The 23,536-nt window shown below is 38.5% G+C and overlaps 2 protein-coding genes across 4 annotated transcripts in view; both read right to left on the reverse strand.

The window, feature by feature from the left end:
* dnttip2 (deoxynucleotidyltransferase, terminal, interacting protein 2) overlaps window positions 1-6,047 on the reverse strand; it is a 9,707-nt gene extending 3,660 nt beyond the window's left edge. For 2 of the 3 annotated variants that reach the window (XM_062999023.1, XM_062999021.1), the window contains exons 1-2: window positions 5,951-6,025; window positions 60-1,951 (exon numbers count right to left, since the gene is read on the reverse strand). In XM_062999023.1, coding sequence (XP_062855093.1) covers window positions 60-1,951; window positions 5,951-6,025 — 1,967 coding nt within the window. Of the gene's footprint in view, window positions 1-59; window positions 1,952-5,950 lie in introns of all 3 variants that reach the window. The other variant, XM_062999024.1, reaches the window with a different exon arrangement.
* A 5,417-nt stretch (window positions 6,048-11,464) lies between these two features.
* On the reverse strand, window positions 11,465-21,704 carry gclm (glutamate-cysteine ligase, modifier subunit). The gene is made up of 7 exons (XM_062998419.1): window positions 21,470-21,704; window positions 19,088-19,153; window positions 17,623-17,707; window positions 17,470-17,526; window positions 15,895-16,097; window positions 14,047-14,161; window positions 11,465-13,877 (listed from the first exon to the last, which is right to left on the reverse strand). Exons 1-7 carry the CDS (start codon window positions 21,590-21,592, stop codon window positions 13,708-13,710), a joined length of 819 nt encoding a protein of 272 aa, XP_062854489.1. The 5' UTR covers window positions 21,593-21,704; the 3' UTR covers window positions 11,465-13,707.
* Window positions 21,705-23,536: the final 1,832 nt, after the last annotated feature.

Raw genomic sequence — 23,536 nt, forward strand, 5'->3', positions numbered from 1 at the left:
CACTCGAGCAAGATGAAAATAATAAATTAGTTCAGAAAATCATTGTTAATAACTCTTACATTGCCGGCTTTCTTGTTGTGAAGAGAACTTTTGAGTCCTCATCTTCATCATCATCTCCTTCCTCATCAACAAACTCTTCATCCTCCTCCACGGTGGCTTTAGAGTCGCCAACGGCATCATGTTTTTCTTGCTGTGTGGTATCTATGTAGTACTTCTCACTCGACTGAAGTCCAGGGCGTGTGTCAATAACAAACAGTCCATTACTGGCGCGTAAGTCTGAAGCCATTGAGGGACTTGGCTGATGGTCATCTGTGCACATTTCTTCCTCACTTTCAAGGTCCCTACCATCATCTTCACATCTCTCCTCATCTGAAAGTCCAGCATCACTCTCCTCATCATCACTGCTGTCCAGTAAACTGAGCACTTCTTTCTTAGACTTGTTTTCAGTAGGCACTTCTGGTTTTGACATGGATGAAGTTTGTGCTGTATCTGTGTTCTCCACTACACTCATTGTAGCGGGTTCTGAAGGTCCGTGGTCTACTAAAGCTCCAGAATCACCCACCAACTTCTGTTCAACTGTCTTTTCATCTGCGACACTTTTTTTGGCTTTAGTTGGCGTGGTGCCTGATTGCTTCTCAATGGCATTGGGTTCTTGCACAGCCTGATTTTCCTTTGCAATACAGTCCTCTATAGTTTCCACAGTTTCATCATCAGTATTTTCTGAATGGACACCTTGTTTGTTCTCACATTTGACCACGTTTGCTGAGGAACTGCTAATAACTTCATCCTTATCAAAAGTAAGAGTAATATCAGCTTTAACGTGTTCAGAAATGGTACATTCTAGATCTGCACCGGTGAGCGTTTTATCAGTCTCTTCCTCCTCAATCTTCTCCATATCTTCCCCATCAGACTGACATGGCACATTTGCTGTAGATTTAGTCTGAGCTTTCTCAGCCTCACACTCCTTCTTGTTAGAGCCCACTTTAGATATATTTAGCACATCTAGCATGACGTGTACTGTGCTTCTTGTTCTAGAAGGTGTCGCTTTGCCTTTACTGGAACTACGACTATCATGAGACATAAATGCAGTTGAAAGTGATTCTGAATCAGGATCACCAAAATGAACCCCACTGCGTGTGGTTCTCCAAGGACTCGAGCTAGGACCTGATTTACATCCGTCAGAATCATAGGCTTGGTCTTCATTAACAAACTTAGCTTTGGCAAGACTCTTTCGTGTTCTGCTGGCCATAGATGGTGGATCTGTAGTTTCGCTCTGCTCTAAATTGATGGACAATGGCTCAGTGGACTTGGCTCTATTACGTGTGGACATACGGGCAGTGGTGTCTAAAGGGCCAGACACGACAGACGAGCAAGAATCAGCCTCAGAGTGACCTGCATCTTCAGTGTAAACAGCAGTCTTCCTGCGGGCCCTTGTAATCCTCCGTGTTTCTAAAACTTTGGACAGAGATGCTACAGAGCTGTAGGACTCAGCATCAGAATGATCCTCATCGTGTGAGGTGGCAGACCCTACAGGGACAGAACCAGGGGTCTTTTGGCCTCTTGTGGATCTGCGTAGCGTTTTAACGTTTGGTGAGGAACATAATTCGGATGTAGATGTCTCTTCTTGTACCACCACAACAGTGGACGTCCTCTGGACTGCTCTCCTCCTGTTCTGAGATGTCGGCTGTACTGCCAGGACATCTGATGCCACAGAGCAGCAGGATTCAGATTCGGACACATCCGCTTCATTTGTAGAGTCTGACTGTTTATCTTTTGGTCGTCGTTTAGAACTAGTTTCCTTTTTAGGTGTGCTTACTGGATCAGCAGGTGCTGTGTTCTGCTCTTCTGCTTCCTCATGCTGGGAGTCACTGTTGTGTTCGGCTTTTGCCTGGGACTGTGTCGTCACTATTACCGTTCCACGTCGCGTTCTTCTGGTGGTGGTGGTACCTTCCTGTTAAATATCATATCAAAAGCACAGACAAAAATATTTATGAAAAACAGGCTTATGGCCTATATATACACTCACCAATCACCTTCGCCTAGCGGTTAAGGTACTGTCCCACCATTGCCAGGTTGTCACTGTTGAGCCCTTGAACAAGGCCCTTAACCCTTAATAGCTTAGACAGTATACCGTCACAGTACCGTAAGTCACTTTGGATAAAAGTGTCTGTTTGTTTGTTTATTAAGATTTTAACATCATGTTTTACACTTTGGTTACATTCATGACAGGAATGGTAGTTCTTCATTACACAAGGTTCATCAGTTCACAAGGTTATATCAAACACAGTCATGGACAATTTTGTATCTCCAATTCACCTTACTTGCATGTCTTTGTACTGTGGCAGGAAACCGGAGCTCCCTGAGGAAACCCACACAGACATGGGGAGAACATGCAAACCACACAGGAAGGCCCCAGATCGCTCCACCTGGGGATCGAACCCAGGACCTTCTTGCTGTGAGGCAACAGTGCTACCCACTTATCCACTGTGTTGCCCGATAAAAGCGTCTGCTAAATGCCGAAAATGTAAATGTGATTGAATACAATGCATGTAATAAGAGTCTAGCTTAGGGGCCTAACAGTGGCCACCAAGTGGTGATGGGGCTTCAAGCCAGTCACCTTCTGATCTTTAGTATAGTACCTTAAACCCCGTGTCTGCGTGGGTTTACTCTGGGTGCTCCGGTTTCCTCCCCAGTCCAAAGACATGCAAGTGAGGTGAATTGGAGACACTAAATGATCCATGACTGTGTTTGATATAAACTTGTGAACTGATGAATCTTGTGTAATGGGTGACTACCAGTCCTGTCATGAATGTAACCAAAGTGTAAAACATGACGTTAAAATCCTAATAAACAAACAAACAAACAAACTTTAAACACTGAGCTACCACTGCCAGATATTATACTTATTGTCTAGAAATATCAAAGAAAAACTGAACTTAATATTATTATTGAATAATATTTGCAAGATGTTTATTTTAAAAATAAAACCAACATTTTTAGATTGATACTTAACAATAACGTGTGTGTGTGTGTGGGGGTGGGTGTGTGGGTGTGTGGGTGTGGTGTGTGTGTGTGTGTGTGGTGTGGGGTGTGTGTGACCCCCAATCTTATCATTATAAAGCCCTGAAACACCAAGAGCTGAGCAAACATACCAGTCCCCTCATCCAACTGGTCCTGAGTCACTACACCCATACACCACTAACACACACAGATACACCACTAACACACACAGACACCCTAATAACACACACAAACACATTACTAACACACGCCGCCACACCACTAACACACACTAACACAATAAAGACTCAGGAACAGAAGAAATCTGCAAACCCAATTAGAATAAACCAAATTACACAAAAACTCCGAACTAAATATCTGAATTATTGGGAAACTGAAACTAAAACTCAAAGTAAAATGCAGTGTTATTTGGCCCTAAACAGACACTACAGTGCAGCAGATTATCTGAGCGCAGTATCCGACTTTAAATTAAGAAACACCCTGACGAGGTACAGACTGAGCGCACACGACCTGGCCGTGGAGACGGGGCGACACACCCGGTCCTGGCTGCCCCGGGAGGAGAGGTTGTGTCAGCACTGCACTCTCAGTACAGTAGAGACGGTGCACTTCCTCACCCGGTGTACCAAGTACCACCACGTCCGCTCCCAATTCTTCCCTAAATTTAATAACATCATCCCCAACTTCACCTCCCTCCCTGACAAACTGCCCCACCTACTGGGGGAACACAGAGAGAGCTGCACACTAGCAGCACTCTATACTCACACCTGCCACCAGGTGAGGGACAGTGGGTGACCATGTCCCATACACACACGCGCACACACACGCGCACAAACTGATTGTTTTACTACCTCATTATTGTAAATATTATACTTTTTATTGTTATTATTTTGCACTGTTTTTATTAATATTTTATTCTATATTTTTTGCACATGTAACTGTTCTGTATATTTTTGTTCTTTCTTATTTTTATTGTTTATATTTCCCTGTAACTTGCTTTGGCAATACGAATGTCCTTAATTGTCATGCCAATAAAGCTTCTTTTGAGTTTGTGTGTGTGTTTGTGTGTTTGTGTGTGTGTGTGTGTGTGTGTGTGTGTGTGTGTGTGTGTGTGTGTGTGTGTAAGAAAGTGACCAACAGAAAATCACACAGAAGCATAATCAGGATGTAATGCACAGGCTGTATGAAGGGGAACAACAGTCTCCCAACTTGTTGGTCGCCTGGAAAAGTGGGTGGGGTTACAGGGAGAGGCCCTGAATTGGTTCATATCTTATTTTAAGAATAGAACCTTTTCAGTGAATATTAGCAGCTATTTCTCTTCTTCTGCTGATGTCTCTTGTGGTGTTCCACAAGGGTCCATACTAGGGCCCCTCCTTTTTTCTCTCTATATGCTGCCATTGGGTCAAATAATTAGGAAGCACAATGTCAGCTTTCACCTGTATGCTGATGACATACAGCTTTATCTTCCCATTAGACCGAATGACAATGGCTCGTTAACATCTCTTAGCAGTTGTCTTGAGGACATAAGGAGGTGGATGGCTGACAATTTTCTTCAGCTGAATGAAAGCAAGTCAGAGGTTATCGTTTTTGGGGGTCCTCATCACATCAATAGTGTCTCCAATAACCTTGGTCACTTGTCTACATGTGTCAAAACATCTGTGAGAAATCTTGGTGTTATCTTTGACTCTGACCTCCGATTTGATAAACAAATCAACTCTGTGGTAAGGAATAGCTTCTTCCAGCTCAGAAATATTGCAAAGATTAAGCCTTTTCTCTGCTATTCTGACCTGGAAAAAGTTATTCATGCATTCATTTCTGCAAGAATTGACTACTGTAATTCTCTGTATATTGGGATTAGTCAGTCTCTGTTGCAGCGCTTGCAGGTAGTCCAGAATGCAGCAGCAAGGTTACTGACTAATACCAAGAAAAGAAACCATATTACACCAGTCCTTGCCTCACTACATTGGCTGCCTGTTCAGCACAGGATTCATTTTAAAGTGCTTTTATTTGTTTTTAAAGCGCTTAATGGTCAAGCCCCGGCTTATCTCAGTGGTATGCTTTCTCCCGCAACCGCACAGCGATCTTTAAGATCAGCCACTCAGAGTTTGTTGACTGTTCCTAGGGCTCGTTTGAAGCTAAAAGGTGATCGTGCATTTGCAGTTTATGCTCCGAGGCTATGGAACACTCTACCTCCTAATATTCGACAAGCACCTTCGGCCGCTGTTTTTAAATCACTCCTAAAAACATACCTTTATAAGCTGGCATTTGAACAGTGAGGAGCTGTGTTAATTTTAATTGTTTAGTCTATTTGTATTTGTTTTATTTTGTCTCTTACTCTGTATTTTTATTTGGTTCTTACTTTTTTAATATATTGTTGTGTTATGTATGCTTATTCGATGTACAGCACTTTGGTCAACGTAAGTTGTTTTAAGAGTGCTTTATAAATAAAATTTACTTACTTACTTACTTACTCCCTAAACCCACGCGGTAACTTACATTGAAATAATAAAATCCTCCAGTTCATACTGCTTGTATTAACGTACATTACACAAACTATTGAGTGAGGATGTTTATTTACTTGGTGCAGTACAAGCAATACACACTGTTTACACGTGTACGTGTACTATAATTAAACACTTAATTTTTAATTACATCTGTTCTGTCTGTAAACGAAATGACATTATAATCCTCTCAACACTGTTATTAGTCTACATTCTCTAACAGAAAACATCATGAGTTTATGCATGTATTTAAACTGCACTTCATTTGATTAACTTCTCTACTAAAACTCATCACTACACTGTTAGCTAACAACGAGCTAGCAGCGGGAGAGCTCTGAGGTTCAGATGGGTTGAGTATGAAGTAATAGCGTTTATTTACAGCACATATATGTAATAGTTAGATTTCTCTCATGACTTTATTTCTAACATACCGTTGCTGAATCAGCCTGATCGCTTGTGTTTTTCACCGGAGTACTCACACATGTTCCTCTCCTGGTCGCCACCATCTTGCCGCTGAGTTTGCAAACACATTTCCGGTTAACACATGTGCTTCTCTCATACTAAGACCCTATCAATCTATACACACAAACATCGATCGAACATCGATCATATCGATATCATTGCAAACGAGTCTGTTTTAGTGATGGGAATTTCGGCTCCTTTTAGAGAGCCGGTTCTTTCGGCTCCCAAGTGGCTCCTTAGATTTTTTTGTTGCTTAAATTAATTTATTACCAAATTACATGTAAAATGAATTACTAATGTAAAACAACATTGTATTAAATGTTTATTATTTAAACTGCTTTATTTATATACTCAACATGGAACAGAGTGCTCCAACAATAAATTATAAAATACAAAAACAAAGACCCATCTCAATTAGACAAAAAGATCCGATTGTGTATATTATTTGTACATTTGCATCTAGAGTGGGACGGCATGATGGCTAAGTGGTTGGCACTGTCGCCTTACGGCAAGAAGGTCCTGGGTTCGATCCCCAGGTGAAGAGCCCGGGTCCTTTCTGTGTGGAGTTTGCATGTCTTTCCCGTGTCCGCGTGGGTTTCCCCCGGGTGCTCCGGTTTCCTCCCACAGTCCAAAGACATGCGAGTGAGGTGAATTTTCCTGTCATGAATGTAACCAAAGTGTAAAACGTGATGTTAAAATCCTAATAAACAAAACAAAATAAACAAGCATCTAGAGTGAAATAACACAACATCAACGAAGCATCACTCAACAAAATATAAATGAAAATGTGCAAAACAAAAAGAAGATAGTTTAGTGAAGATCAGCATTCAGAAAAACCAAGGAGCTCATCTTTGATGGGTTGATCCTGTTTCTCTTTTCTGTTATGATCTGCCCTGTTAAAATAGATTCTCTCTGAGTGGACAGATACACAGTCTATGTGCAATCACATGTATAAGATGTGGGTAGACTGAACACTTGGTCTCCCACCAGTGGGTCTGCACTTCTCTGTAAAAGGGGCTCCTCGAGTCCAAACTTTACTATGTCTCCTCTCACTCATTTTCCTCACCTTTCCAGCGTGTAATATCTGGCTGTGTAAGTTAATGTGTATATTTTTGTAATTAATGTGTATTGGAACTGTGAGGGACTGAGCACCTAAGCATTTCATTCACCTTTCACACCTGTGTTAATGTGACGTGACAATAAAGTGATTTGATTTGATTTGTGTAAAGCGCTGAGTTCTCTCTCTCTCCATCCTGTTCGTGTGCACGCTGTCTGTGTGTGTGTGTGTGTGTGTGTGTGTGTGTGTGTGTAACCCCTCCCCTCCTGCTCAGTGTAAACACACAAACGCCACCACGCATCTTGACCAATCACGTGCGGCTTTAACAGAAAAAAAAAACCGGGAAAAAAACGAATCGGCTCCCAATCAGGAGCCGGATCCCGTCGTTCACTTTGAAGAGCCGGCTCTTAGAGCCGGATCGTTCGCGACCGACCCATCACTAGTCTGTTTTCTAACACCTTGTGTATCCCCGACATAAACGACTCTGTATAAACGAGTCTCTTCTAACACTTTATTAATCCCCGACATAAACGACTCTGTATAAACGAGTCCGTTCTGAAACTTTATTAATCCCCGACATAAACGACTCTGTATAAACGAGTCTGTTCTGACACTTTATTAATCCCCGACCTAAACGAGTCTGTTCTTACACTTTATTAATCCCCGACATAAACGACTCTGTATAAACGAGTCTGTTCTGACACTTTATTAATCCCCGACATAAACGAGTCTGTTCTTACACTTTATTAATCCCCGACATAAACGACTCTGTATAAATGAGTCTGTTCTGACACTTTATTAATCCCCGACATAAACGACTCTGTATAAACGAGTCTGTTCTGACACTTTATTAATCCCCGACATAAACGAGTCTGTTCTGACACTTTATTAATCCCTGACATAAACGAGTCTGTTCTTACACTTTATTAATCCCCGACATAAACGACTCTGTATAAACGAGTCTGTTCTGACACTTTATTAATCCCCGACATAAACGACTCTGTATAAACGAGTCTGTTCTGACACTTTATTAATCCCCGACATAAACGAGTCTGTTCTTACACTTTATTAATCCCCGACATAAACAACTCTGTATAAACAAGTCTGTTCTGACACTTTATTCATCCCCAACATAAACGAGTCTGTTCTTACACTTTATTAATCTCCAACATAAACGAGTCTGTTCTGACACTTTATTAATCCTCGACATAAACGAGTCTGTTCTTACACTTTATTAATCCCCCACATAAACGAGTCTGTTCTGAAACTTTATTAATCCCCGACATAAACGAGTCTGTTCTGAAACTTTATTAATCCCCGACATAAACGACTCTGTATAAACGAGTCTGTTCTGACACTTTATTAATCCCCGACATAAACGACTCTGTATAAACGAGTCTGTTCTGACACTTTATTAATCCCCGACATAAACGAGTCTGTTCTGACACTTTATTAATCCCCGACATAAACGACTCTGTATAAACGAGTCTGTTCTAACAATTTATTAATCCCCGACATAAACAACTCTGTGTAAACGAGTCTGTTCTACCACTTTGTTAATCCTTGACATAAACGAGTCTGTTCTGACACTTTATTAATCTCTGACCTAAACGAGTCTGTTCTTACACATTATTAATCCCCGACATAAACGAGTTTGATCTGACATTTTATAAATCCCTGACATAAACAAGTCTGTTCTGACTTTTCATTAATCCCCGACATAAACGACTCTGTATAAACGAGTCTGTTCTAACACTTTATTAATCCCCGACATAAACGACTCTGTAAAAACGAGTGTTCTAACACTTTATTTTTCCCCAACATAAACGACTCTGTATAAACAAGTCTGTTCTGACACTTTATTAATCCCCGACATAAACAAGTCTGTTCTGACACTATATTAATCCCCGACAAAAACAAGTCTGTTCTGACACTTTATTAATCCCCGACATAAACGACTCTGTATAAACGAGTCTGTTCTAACACTTTATTAATCCCCGACATCAACGAGTCTGTTCTGAAACTTTATTAATCCCCGACATAAACGAGTCTGTTCTTACACTTTATTAATCCCCGACATAAACGAGTCTGTATGAACAAGTCTGTTTTGACACTATTAATCCCCGGCATAAACGAGTCTGTTCTGACACTTTATTAATCCCCGACATAAACGAGTCTGTTCTGACACTTTATTAATCCCCGACATAAACGAGTCTGTTCTGACACTTTATTAATCCCCGACATAAACGAGTCTGTTCTGACACTTTATTAATCCCCGACATAAACGAGTCTGTTCTGACACTTTTTTAATCCCCGACATAAACGAGTCTGTTCTGACACTATATTAATCCCTGACATAACCGAGTCTGTTCTTACACTTTATTAATCCCGACATAAACGACTCTGTATAAACAAGTCTGTTCTGACACTATTAATCCCCGGCATCAACGAGTCTGTTTTGACATTTTTTTAATCCTCGACATAAACGAGTCTGTTCTTACACTTTATTAATCCCCAACATAAACGAGTTTGTTTTGACACTTTATTAATCCCCGACATAAACAAGTCTGTTCTGACACTTTATTAATCCCCGACATAAACAAGTCTGTTCTTACACTTTATTAATCCCCGACATAAACGAGTCTGTTCTGACACTTTTTTAATCCATGACATAAACGAGTCTGTTCTGACACTTTTTTAATTTCCAACATAAACTAGTCTGTTCTTACACTTTATTAATCTCCGACATAAACGAGTCTGTTCTGACACTTTATTAATCCTCGACATAAACGAGTCTGTTCTTACACTTTATTATTCCCCGACATAAACGAGTCTGTTCTGACACTTTATTAATCCCCGACATAAACAAGTCTGTTCTGACACTATATTTATCCCTGACATAAACGAGTCTGTTCTTACACTTTATTAATCCCGACATAAACGACTCTGTATAAACAAGTCTGTTCTGACACTATTAATCCCCGGCATCAACGAGTCTGTTTTGACACTTTATTAATCCCCGACATAAACAAGTCTGTTCTTACACTTTATTAATCCTCGACATAAACGACTCTGTATAAACGAGTCTGTTCTGACACTTTATTAATCCCCGACATAAACAAGTCTGTTCTTACACTTTATTAATCCTCGACATAAACGAGTCTGTTCTTACACTTTATTAATCCCCGACATAAACGACTCTGTATAAACGAGTCTGTTCTGACACTTTATTAATCCCCGACATAAACGACTCTGTATAAACGAGTCTGTTCTGACACTTTATTAATCCCCGGCATCAACGAGTCTGTTCTGACACTTTATTAATCCCCGACATAAACGAGTCTGTTCAGACACTTTATTAATCCCCGGCATCAACGAGTCTGTTCTGACACTTTATTAATCCCCGACATAAACAAGTCTGTTCTTACACTTTATTAATGCCCGACTTAAACAACTCTGTATAAACAAGTCTGTTCTGACACTTTATTAATCCCCAACATAAACGAGTCTGTTCTTACACTTTATTAATCTCCGACATAAACGAGTCTGTTCTGACACTTTATTAATCCTCGACATAAACGAGTCTGTTCTAAACTTTATTAATCCCCAACATAAACGAGTATGTTCTGACACTTAATTAATCCCCGACATAAACAAGTCTGTTCTGACACTATATTAATCCCTGACATAAACGAGTCTGTTCTTACACTTTATTAATCCCGACATAAACGACTCTGTATAAACAAGTCTGTTCTGACACTATTAATCCCCGGCATAAACGAGTCTGTTTTGACACTTTATTAATTCCCGACATAACGAGTCTGTTCTGACACTTTATTAATCCCCGACATAAACGAGTCTGTTCTTACACTCTATTAATCCCCGACATAAACAAGTCTGTTCTGACACTTTATTAATCCCTGACATAAACAAGTCTGTTCTTACACTTTATTAATTCCTGACATCGAGTCTGTTCTAACACCTTATTAATCTTCGACATAAACGAGTCTGTTCTAACACCTTATTAATCCCCGACATAAACAAGTCTGTTCTTACACTTTCCTAATCCCCGACATAAACGAGTCTGTTCTTACACTTCAATAATCCCCGGCATAAACGAGTCTGTTCTTACACTATATTAATTCCTGACATCGAGTCTGTTCTAACATCTTATTAATACCGACATAAACGAGTCTGTTCTTACACTTTATTAATTTCTGACATCGAGTCTGTTCTAACACCTTATTAATCCCAGATGGTAAATTAGAATTCAATTGTATGTACGTAGATCACACCAACAGTCTAACCTCGTGTTTCATTTAGTTAATTTATGATTTTTTTATATAAATGTAAAAAATATACATAAGTGGAAATCACAGTAATAATTAACAGAAAAGAAATCAAAACAATAATAATAAATCAGTAATTAATTTAGTTTATTTATTAAGATTTTAACATCATGTTTTTACACACTTTGGTTACATTCATGACAGAACAGGTAGTTACTCATTACACAAGATTCAAACACGGTCATAAACAAATTTGAATCTCCAATTCACCTCACTTGCATGTCTTTGGACCGGAAACCAGAGCTCCCAGAGGAAACCCACCCAGACATGGGGAGAACATGCAAACTCCACACAGAAAGAATCCAGACCGCTCTACCTGGGAATCAAACCCAGGACCTTCTTGCTGAGAGGCAACAGTGCTACCCATTGAGCCACTGTGACAACCTCTTAACCAGTAACAATAATACCATCTCACACATGCAAGTCACCCATGCCATAGACCCTGATGCACAGTCATCGTTGGAAGCTTTTTAGACATAGTTTCAATTTGTGAAAAAGAATGGATACAGTAGGCTAGGGCAAGCCGTAGCCTAGTGGTTAAAGTACTGGACTAGTAATCAGAAGGATGCTGGTTCAAGCCCCACTACTGCCAGGTTTCTGCTGTTGGGCCTCAGTTGCTCAGGCTGTATACTGTCACAGTTCTGTAAGTCGCTTTGGATAAAGGCATCTGCTAAATGCTGAAAATGTAAATACAGTTATCCTAAGATAACTAGCCACCTCGCTAGGATTTTGTAAAACTGCAATGTCAACAGAGAGACGGTGAAATAAATCAAAATGTTTTATTTAGGTGCAGATGCTTTTATCCAAAGTGACTTACAATGACTGAATTATGACTGATCCCAATTGAGGGTTAAGGGCCTTGCTCAGGGGCCCAACAGTGGCAATTTGGCAGTGGTGGGGCTTGAACCGGCAACCTTCAGATTACTGGTCCAATACCTTAACCACTGAGCTACCACTGCCCTTCATTTAAAAAAAAAAAACCAAAAAAAAAACCTAACACTACCGACATCATTTAAGTGGCTCCATATACATTTTCGACCCAATACACAATCAGGAAAACCACAATAAGTGTATAGAAGAACTTAAGTTCCTTTTTTATTTTATGGGGATAAAGAAATAGGTGTTCCAATCATCCAGAAAATAGTTGCAGAAATCATTAAAAACCCAAAAACTGTCTGGTAAACTTTCGACTTTGAATTCACAATGCAAAGTTTTTACAGTGCACATTTCACATAATACAGGAAATCACATAAACCAGCTTAAACTTTTGTATTTACGAACCCAATTAAAAATAAGACAACTTGAAACATTTGGGGGGGATCAAATGTACACTACTAACTCTGGACCTTGGTGTAGCAATTCTAAATAAATAAACATAAGTACAACACATTTGAAAAACTGATTTTCACATCATGTACATATGTTAAAATCTGAATAAAATGAATCACATCAGCTATTTTTAGCATAGCATTATGCAGCATACATGACACAAAGCACCAGCAGGGTTGAATTATTTAAATATGGAAAAAGATGAACATATAACGTGGTCACTAAAACAATGCAATTCATTCTTACTAAGCTTTATCAGCCTACCTCTGAGAACAGCCTTACTGCATTAACTTTTCTTCACCCTACAGTAAAATTATATACTTCCTGGAGCATTTACAATTCTTCCCCTCATTAAAATATTTAAATAACCCAAAATTCATTCTTCCTTGATTTAAAATACATACATCTAAATCTCTGTAACATCCCTACAGTGTTTCTGTTTCATTATTGCCTTTTAACAGATTATAAAATAAAACTTAAGAATTTACTGACCAAATCAGACAGACAAAGGCACTTAAACACATCTGAGCATTGAATGTCAACCCATGAGTTATTTACAATATGTAAAATCAATAACATAGCAGAGGCCACAATGGAGTATGATTCAAGGGTTGGACACACTTCACATCCAAGCAGTCGGTTGCTTTAAAAATGTTTTACAGAAGACTTCCAGCTTTTATTACTGAAGCCAATTATGCAACTAAAACCCTCACCAAGCACTTTATTAGGTACACCTATCTGGTACCTACATTCATTGATTGTTTTTAAGGTACACCACAATGTTTGGGTGGTGGACCCTGCTCAGCACTGCATTGACAATAACATGGTAATGACATGGCTGTGTGTGTGTGTGTTGTTTTGGTATATGTATATCAGGGGCAGCATTATGAATGTACATGACTGATAGGTGTACTGTAAAGTACTCAGTGAGTGATTATTTCATTAAAAACTACATTCTATGCATTCTGTAAATTTCATAAATTAGACGATGCTATTTGGTGCTTTTCTTTGCATGAACCAGGTATCCTTTGGCTCTGATGATTCCTCGGCTTTTGACAATTATGGAGTAACGTAGTACCCACTCCAGCCTCCAGTCTGCCACCTGCAGCTCCTTACTGCTCTCCTGCAGTGCCTTCTGAAAGCCGGCTGAACTCATCAGCTCTGCACACATTAAAAACATTTTTTAACAAAGAATATAAAACAAAGGTAAAAGGTGCAGCAGTGTGTGTCTATAATGGAAAGCTATTCATAATGGAAACCATTGTTGCACTGTTGTCTAGGTCATAGCTTGTTATAAGTAGAATGATGCAAAACAGAAAATACTTGGTACCTTTGGAATCATTGTGTGTCCAAAGCTGAATGTCAAATTCTTTAGCAAATGCAGTGAGGTCTGGAGGCATCACACAGCAGGACGCCAGGTTCACCTGATTACTGCTGGGTTTGACCTGACAAACAAAACAGAACATATTTACTTAGACGTGCAGAATATTGTGTAGCTGCAAAAAATAGATCATGGCAATAATATCGTTTTTTGTGAGATGGCATATGGCACAGCAGGTGGGGTTCTAGGGCACTCTAATCACAGTCTGTGAGGAGTCTCATCAGGAATGCGAAAGAATTTTCACCAGGTGCTCCTTTATAAGCCGAAACATACTGAAGGGAAACTGGCTATTCTAAACCGCACCTAGGTGTGAGGCAAGAAAGCAATAGGTGAAGTACTGTATGTGACCTGTCCAGGATGTATTGTCTTGTACCCCTGACCCAACCGGATCCAGATTTAGATCAAGCATTTACTGAACATGAATCTTCACTAATCATTGTATGCATGCACTTAAGTCAAGAATACTCAGACTATGGTTTGTTTGTTTATTTGTTGCTTAACGCCATGTTTACACATTGGTCATTCCATGCTCCAAACCGATGCTCCGGTTTTCTCCCACAGTCCAATGCACAGACATGCAAGTGAGGTGAATTGGAGACACTAAATTGTCCATGACTGTGTTTGATATAACCTTGTGAATCGATTAACCTTGTGTAATGAGTAACTACCGTTTCTGTCATGAATGTAACCAAAAAGTGTAAAACATGACCTTAAAATCCTAACAAACAAACACTGACATTTGTATTAATTTGTATATACCATTATTGGAAAACTGAGTCTCTATTTTGGTTTTGTTAAAACTGTCAACCATTGTATTTGGTATTGCAAGTCTTTGACGTTCTTTGTTATATTCTGTGCACTTTGTTAATAAATGTTTAATAGTTATTTGTGTATTACAGTTATCACATATCGGTGGGCGCTCTCCCTTCTTATGTGCCCTATGTCTGGCTCTTTCTATAAGATTGGTTATTTGTTTACACAAGAGCATAGCTTAGTCTTCCAATTTACAAAGACGTCTAACAACCAATCATGTTTGATGATTAATCTTTCCTGTCTGTACAGTCATAAAAAACAAAGCTAAAAACTGAAACAGTAAAAGAGACTAAAACAAAACATTAGTATCTTTAAACAAGACATGACAAAAAAGGATAAAATTATATACTAACATTATATAAATAATTAAATACTCTGGTCTTTTTTAGCATGTGCTAATAAGGGACATGGTGACAAATAAAAAAAAAAAAAGTTTAATTCCACAAGGGCCAAAACAACAATATATTTGGGTGACCAGCTAGAACACAATCCAAAAAAACCTCTTAAAACTGTCACAAAAAGCCTGTGGCCACAGTAACCACAGATTCATGTTCTTGGTTGACAGGAGGCTCCTAAAGTTGTCTTCAATTTCACACAGTGAAATAAATATACAGATGTAGTTTAAGGCAGCCTGCCTTAAATGCATAATAGTAGATGAAAACCCTGAAATGTGCATGCACAACATTATTATTTTATCACATTAGTTCATTTAAAAGTAGGTTAAAATGCTAGCTTGGTGGATCTGGAACACATTAGTATTAATTTGTATATATTATTATTGGAACTGGAAAATTGACACATGATAAATATTGGATATCAACATGGCATCATCAGCCAACACAGAAAAGTAACTCTGTCACTAAACTAGTCAAAGTCTGACCCAGGATTTTGCATTAAACACTCACGTACAATGCCAATGTTTTACATACTGTTAAATCAGGTAAACATGCTATGAAAATGTTTAATAAGCAACTAGACTTGTACCTGTGCCCAGCTGTATAGTTGTTCAAGCAGAGCTTTGTCCAGGTCTGACGTACCGATAGAAACAACCTTCTGACTCTGAACATTTTTTTCCAGCTCTACCCACAGTGGCTGCAGGTGAGCCAGGGTGAGAGTCTCATCCTCAGGCAACGGAGGAGGAGCGATGATCACTGAATCCAGCTGTGATACACCCAACGACACACATGCTGGGTGAGAGAAAGAGAAAGCAGATTCAGTTTACTCACGGATTCTGCTAATTAGCCAGCACCATATATTCTTATAGTTTCTTAGGTTTAATTGGAACCATTTTAAAAGTGTTTCTAAATTTTATATTAACTCGATAAAAACAGTGGCTAATAAACAAAATAAAAATAATGTTAGATGCGTTACATACAAGTGGGATTTCAGTATCAATTTTACTTTGCATAATCACATTCTTATTCTTTTTAGTAGACAAAGCTGCCCTGTTTAATTACATTAAATGCATTTAGCAGACACTTATCCAAAGCAACTACTAGAATTAATCAAAATGATCCAGTTAGGGGCATGATTTTGGCTGTACCCCAAACCACCTATATACACCGACAAGGCATAACATTATGACCACTGACAGGTGAAGTGAATAACACTGATTATCTCTTCATCACGGCACCTGTTACTGGGTGGGATATATTAGGCAGCAAGTTAACATTTTATCCTCAAAGCTGAGGTGTTAGAAGCAGGAAAAACGGGCGAGCGTAAGGATTTGAGCGAGTTCGACAAGGACCAATTTGATGACTGGGTCAGAGCATCTCCAAAACTGCAGCTCTTGTGGGGTGTTCCCGGTCTGCAGTGGTTAGTATCTGTCAAAAGGGGTCCAAGGAAGGAACAGTGGTAAACCGGCAACAGGGTCATGGGCGACCAAGGCTCATTGATGCACGTGGGGAGAGAAGGCTGGTACGTGTGGTCCGATCCAACAGATGAGCTGCTGTAGCTTAAACTGCTGAAGAAGTTAATGCTGGTTCTGATAGAAAGGTGTCAGACTCCATGCCTCAAAGGGTCAGGGCTGTTTTGGCAGCAAAAAAGGGACCAACACAATATTAGGAAGGTGGTCATAATGTTATGCCTCATCGGTGTAAATGCTAATAAGTTATCAAGTAAAGTCAAGTGGGTTTTTATTGTAATTTTCACCATATAGCATGTACAGTACAAAAACAACATTCCGCCATGACCTGCAGGTACTACATACAACAACAGAGAATTAACTAATACTACATAAACTGTGCATGTGCAAACGTGTGCAAGACAATACAGGTAGGGTAGAGCTTAAAATTGTGGAGTTTATATAGTAATCTTACTATTAAAGCTAAAGCTGTCACATTCGATAAATCTTTTTTTTTTTTTTAAACATAGTAAGTTTGTGTTTTGAATTGACACATTTTACTTAGGTATATTTATAGCTAATTTGAGAAAATGTAAAAATAATCAGAATTGGCCACCCAAAACAATGGGCTGTGCAGTCTTATCTTTAAATTCTACTAATTTATTAATTATAGTATTTATATAACTAGCTTACACTGTAATTCAACTGGCACTCACCCAAATCCACTGCATTTTTGATGGACGTGCAGTCAGACTCATTAAGGAACAGTTTAACTGAAGACAGAAAAAAAGTGTGATGGCAGTTCTAAACACACAGGGCATAAACACACTACAAGTACAGTGTTTACTGATTAAGTCAAATGTTCTTACCAGAAAGCCTTAGTTCCTCTCTTTCCTCTGGCGTGATGGCCTCTGTATTGTCTGGAATTGTACAATCCAGAACGCTGGGCAGTTCCTGGCAACACCATGGGAAAATACAATTAAAGAATAACATGTTAAGCATGTCTTAAATAATTCCAGCTTGTTTCAACAAATTTGTAAATCAATATTTGCATGCTATAAAAAGGGACCTGAATAGAAATGACATTTCAGGAAGCTTTAGTTGTCATTCATTTCCTTGAAACCTTTTTTGCATGTAGAAACTTGACATTGTGTTATTACAACTATATGAGAAAAAATGTCTCTGTAAGCTTTTGCTTTGTGAGAGTTAAGACTAGCACTCGCTTTTATCAAGCAAAATGAGGCACATTTGCTGAGCACTGCAGGATGGAGCCAAAGCAAATGCACTGTTTATTTAAGCCATGAATTATCACCACCCTGTCTTACAAAGCTACAGACTCTGGGTTGCCAATCAGTATTCAAACATTACCATTTACATTTAAAAAAATTCTTTCAAATATTAAAACACATAAAAACAGTTATTTTAAAACTTTATTTTAAAATGTATTTGGCTGCATAATTAAAAAAAAAAAGGCACATAACCATTACATTAAATGAGTTAATGGTTAAAAGGTTAAAATAAATACTATTTTTAACAATGAATTTAATACATGTTTAATGTTTAAGCCTTTCTGCCCAGACGTTTCACACCTTGAGGTACCTTTCTGGTACCTAAAGTTCTAAAAAGTCTTCTAAAGTTATATATATTCAACTTTGAAGTACAATAAGAGATTTATCATATCATTTTGAAAAGCAAAGAGAATGAGAATTTGTTTAAACAACCCCAACAACCTACCCTACACAACCTGATTTTCAGGGATAGTCACCCTTGACTTCTAAAGTACTCACCCTAGTCATGGGAATTGAGAGAATGTACACTCCATTGTTTACTTTAAGCCTACTGCACACTGCATGAAAAGGGGAGTGTACACTACACAATCGGTTGCTGTTAAGTCTTGATAAAGCATAAGCATAAAGTGCTTAACTATACAGCCTTACTGCATCATGCTAAATGACATAGGGAGAAGAGAAAAGGTACTGTTGCAACCTACAAGCTTTTTATAAACTTATAGTACATAGAAAAAAGCATGTTTTAAACAAAGTACTGGTTTAAGATAATATGTAATACAGTAATATGTGGTATAAGACAATAATTTATGCTGTTCCAACATTACTCTAGCTAATAGAAAAGAAGGTAGATGGATTTTTTTCTCTTTTTGGCTGTTGTTTAACACTGTAACTGTAACTATCTCTTAGCAAGCTGGTTGATACATGATAGGCACATGTTGTGTTTAGTTGCCTACAGGGGGCAGGACACCACCCCAAACATTTTTTTAGCAAATATAAACTCAGCCCTGAGATCATTTCGGGTCATGGGGATAATGTAAATACTTACTGGTTCGAGTGTTGAAGGTAACACTGCAAACCACTCACCAAGTGTTGATCTGACACAATCTTGAAGCTGGCAATAAAATAATACAACACACATACAGTTGCAATTAGACATATTCAACCCCCAAAGACAGAAAAAGATTTAAAATTAATATTAAATGTTTTCTTCAGAGCTTTATTTTGTTTTAAATAAAGTCTTAATCAATCGACTGATACATCAAATAAACATCAAATGAACAGTGTAGTATGTTACTGCCTATTTTACTTAGATTCACCAACAATAAAGGTACATTTTGTAGCTATATACACCCCGAACAGGCATAAAATGATAACCACCTCCATGTTTCTACACTCTGTCCATTTGATCAGCTTCACTTACCATATAGAAGCACTTTGTAGTTCTACAATTACTGGCTGTAGTCCATCAGTTTCTCTACATACTTTTTAGCCTGCTTTCACCCTGTTCTTCAAAGGTCAGGACCCCCACAGGACCACTGCAGAGTAGGTATTATTTGGGTGGTGGATCATTCTCAGCACTGCAGTCACACTGACATGGTGGTGGTGTGTTAGTGTGTGTTGTGCTGGTATGAGTGGATAAGACACAGAAGCGCTGATGGAGTTTTTAAACACCTCACCGTCACTGCTGGACTGAGAATAGTCCACCAACCAAAAATATATCCAGCCAACAGAGCACGTGGGCAGCATCCTGTGACCACTGATGAAGGTCTAGAAGATGACCAACTTAAACTACAGCAATAGATGAGCAATCGTCTCTGACTTAACACCTACAAGGTGGACTGGGTAGGAGTGTCTAAAAGAGTGGACAGTAAGTGGACGCTGTATTTAAAAACTCCAGCAGCGCTGCTGTGTCTGATCCACTCATACCAGCACAACACACACTAACACACCACCACCATGTCATTGTCACTGCAGTGCTAAGAATCACCCATCCCCTAAATAATACCTGCTCTGTGGGGGTCCTGACCATTGAAGAACAGGGTGAAAGCAGGCTAAAAAGTATGTAGAGAAGTAGATGGACTATAGCCAGAAATTGTTGATCTACAAAGTGCTTCTATATTGTAAGTGGAGCTGATAAAATGAACAATGTGTGTAGAAACAAGGAGGTGGTTTTAATGTTATGGCTGATTGTGGTCCTTCTTTTTACCCACTATTATTTGAGTGGTGGAATAACATTAATGGTAGTTACATGGTGTTATAATTTTATTACCCTACATTTACATTGGTAAATTACAGTTTTAAGCAAAAGTAACAAATAATAATGCATACAATTAGAAATAATTGACTGTTGAATATATACATTTGGTCTTTATTATTCATTATTAAAACTTTACAAAAGTGGAGTGAGTGCCCACTGCATATTTACTGATTGACTAGTCAGTAACTGCATACTTACAAAGTGTACAGATGGGTGACAAATTAAAGGAAAACTCTGAATCGACTCCTTAATTAATTAGTCCTAAATTAGTTTCTTTTTTAGTGTATGTGTTGCTATCGAAATCTTCGTAGAACAACATTGTGTGCTAAAGCAGACTCGTAAAACAACGTGTTCTTGTTGTGTCCGTTTTAAAACCACACATTTGTTTAGCAAATGAAGCTTATCATGAAGCATCCGTTTTGTAAATGTAATATTTAAAAAGCTTTTATAATAATACAAAGTATATCACTTACAAACCTCGAATACAGTGGCACAAAAACAGAAACAAAGAATAAGAAAATGAAAATAAAAGTACGGTTGCCAAGTGTTTAGGCATTGCTTTTTGGTGGTTGAAGGATTAATTTCGACTAAAATCTGGCAACCCTATACTGTACAATGTACTGTATGTATATTGTACATTGTTCTGTCAGCATTCTGTCTTTCCTGAATCGTCGGTTCTATATAACTGATCCGCACTTAAATAATCCAGTTGGTTTCCACTTTAGGGCTGCGTCTAAAACTGAACACTACCGTACTTTATAGTGCACACTTCCCACTGACTTATAACTATAGTCAAACACTACCCAGTAAGAGATTAAGCGGTTTGGGACGCTCCCCAGAAATACGCTAAACAAACATTTGTATTGTTTTCAGCCGAATTACTTTGAAACTAGACACATTTACAGTGTTTACACATAATAAACTTTTAAACCCCAACCCCATGTCGATTCAAGTTATTTACTGAGAAAAACAGCATTTATTAGTGTAATATTTGTCTGAATTATAGATTAAATTTAAAGACAAGCTAGCGTGTTCACATGACATCAATGACGTCACTAATGGAAACACACCGACCACAGACAGCCGAGCTTTCATATATTTCTGATTGCACCTGCTGTTTTCTTATACCCACACCGAATTAAAACTACATATAATATAATAATATCTCACCTCCTCACCAGGCGAAGAGGGGCATTTCTTTTTTAGCCGACCGCGGTGCACCAGGTTGCCCGTGTGTAGCTTCAGAGTTGTAGCATGATCTAGTAACGTCTTCACATTGTCACGTGCCTCCATATTCGACAGCGTCAGACTGATATTCAGAGTGTTTCAGGTTCTAATAATGCCAGTAAAGCTTGACAGACTGCAGCTCTTCCCTGTGCGTGTTCTCCGCTGTGACTGTGCTGGTAGTTTTAGAGCGCCGAGTTCATTGAGTGAAAGGATGAAGAGCGTCTGAGAGCTGCAGGGCTCAGCTCAAAACCCGGAGTGAATCATCAACCATGGAACTGGATCTCAGCGCTGTGTGGAATTTCACTAGGCTAGCATTACATCAGCAAAAATGAAATGATAAATCATAGTGAGTAGCAATAATTGTCCAGACAAAAAAGGAAACAGATAAGTATTTAAAAAGTATTCAGACCCCTTGAATGTGTCATGTGTTGTGTTGTGGGTTTGACTTTAAATGGATAAATTTTTTTTCCATTTATTGATTGTATACAATCTACACATAATCTGTAACAATCATCATTTTAATATTTTACTATGTCCCCGGAATCACTGTGCACAATGCAAACAACACACCCCAGACAGTCCTGACTGAATGATAGCACCACTAGGGATTTAAACCCTGGATCCCAGCGGTAGTGGTCTAGTGTAATTTACCACTGTGTCAGACAACTTGTAATCAATAATGACGACATGTTTTAGAGAAAAATCTCTCATTCACAAAAGTATTTGCATTTTTCTAATGCTTTTTAGAAGCCTCCGTCTCTTCTTGGATACTTTCATGAGCTGTAGACACCTAGATTTCGGCATTTTATTCCCTTCTTTATGGCAAATCCTCCCAATCCCTGTCATACTGGATTACAGGCATCAGGTTTAAGTCTGGACTTTGGCTGGGCCACTCCAGTACTGTTTTGCTTCAGGTAATTGTTATGTTGAAAGGCATACCCTAGTCTGTGTTCACATGTGATATAGAGAAGGTTTTCTTTAAAGATGTTCTTCTTTTTGGCTGCATTCATCCATTCCTCAATTCTTACATTCTTACAATTCCAGTTTTCCATGGGACAAGGTGCTTGCTGTTCTGCTCGGAGAATCTTTTTCACTTGGTCATACTGGGTGATTAAGTTTGGCTTGATGGGTAAAAATTATATCCATTCAAAATCAAGGGCACGACATAATAAAGTACACAGGAAGTCAAAGGGTCTGAATACTAATGCTGCTGAAATCTTGTCTTTTTTGTGAAAGACTTTTGCAAATTAAAATGATTGTGCTGCTTCCCATGTTAAAATTGTTTTTATTATAATAATTATAAGGGCAAAGTTTTCAAATATATCTGAAGAAATCTGTAAAAGTGGCTTATGAGTGGTGCAACAAAACATTTCTTAATACATTGTTTGGAGGTTGTGCGTTTGAGTCCCAATGCTCAATGAGCAGTAAGATGTGTTACGTTGCCCTGGCTGTCAACATAATGTTAAGGTGTAAATGGTTCAAGGTAGCAAAGGTAGACACTTTTTCAGTACATTTTAATTATGACATTATATTGTGTATGCTAAGTGTAATAACAATACTATTGAATGCACTGTTCCCTTTGCCCAAATACATTAAATGCTTTGTTGGCAATTATAGCCTCAAGACACCTACAGTAGGAAATCATCAGCTTTTTGCAGCATCATGGTTTGATTTTTAATTGTTTTTAATTCCTCGAGGTTATGAGGCTCATTATAATTGACCCACATTCAAAATCCTTAAATCTGCAGGTGGCTTTTAGAAACCAGTCTGGAGCAATGTAAGCTACACCTGTCCAAGGATGTTTGTGGTTTCAAGTTGTACACAACATAATATCATGTTTCAAATATAGCATTGCTGTTTTGACGTTAAATCGATGGACAGTTAATGGAAATGTGAAGGTGAACGTTTTTTCATTGTTTTTAAATTTTGCTTTATCATCTTTGCATTGGCTGCCAAAAAAATTTCTCATCAATTTAAAAACCCTTTTACTGGCCTATAAAGCGCTATATG

This window comes from Trichomycterus rosablanca, chromosome 7, assembly GCF_030014385.1.
Source record: "Trichomycterus rosablanca isolate fTriRos1 chromosome 7, fTriRos1.hap1, whole genome shotgun sequence".
In the NCBI taxonomy this organism is placed as follows: Eukaryota; Metazoa; Chordata; class Actinopteri; order Siluriformes; family Trichomycteridae; genus Trichomycterus; species Trichomycterus rosablanca.

What these genes read in the sequence shown, in the direction of transcription:
- gclm (XM_062998419.1), bottom strand. Translation starts at nt 21,592, where the DNA reads ATGGAGGCACGTGACAATGTGAAGACGTTACTAGATCATGCTACAACT. An exon ending in AACTATACAGCTGGGCACAG is followed by an intron (nt 14,162 to 15,894) that starts GTACAAGTCTAG and finishes TTTGTTTGTCAG; the next exon opens with GTCAAACCCAGCAGTAATCA. An exon ending in GACACACAATGATTCCAAAG is followed by an intron (nt 13,878 to 14,046) that starts GTACCAAGTATT and finishes TAATGTGTGCAG; the next exon opens with AGCTGATGAGTTCAGCCGGC.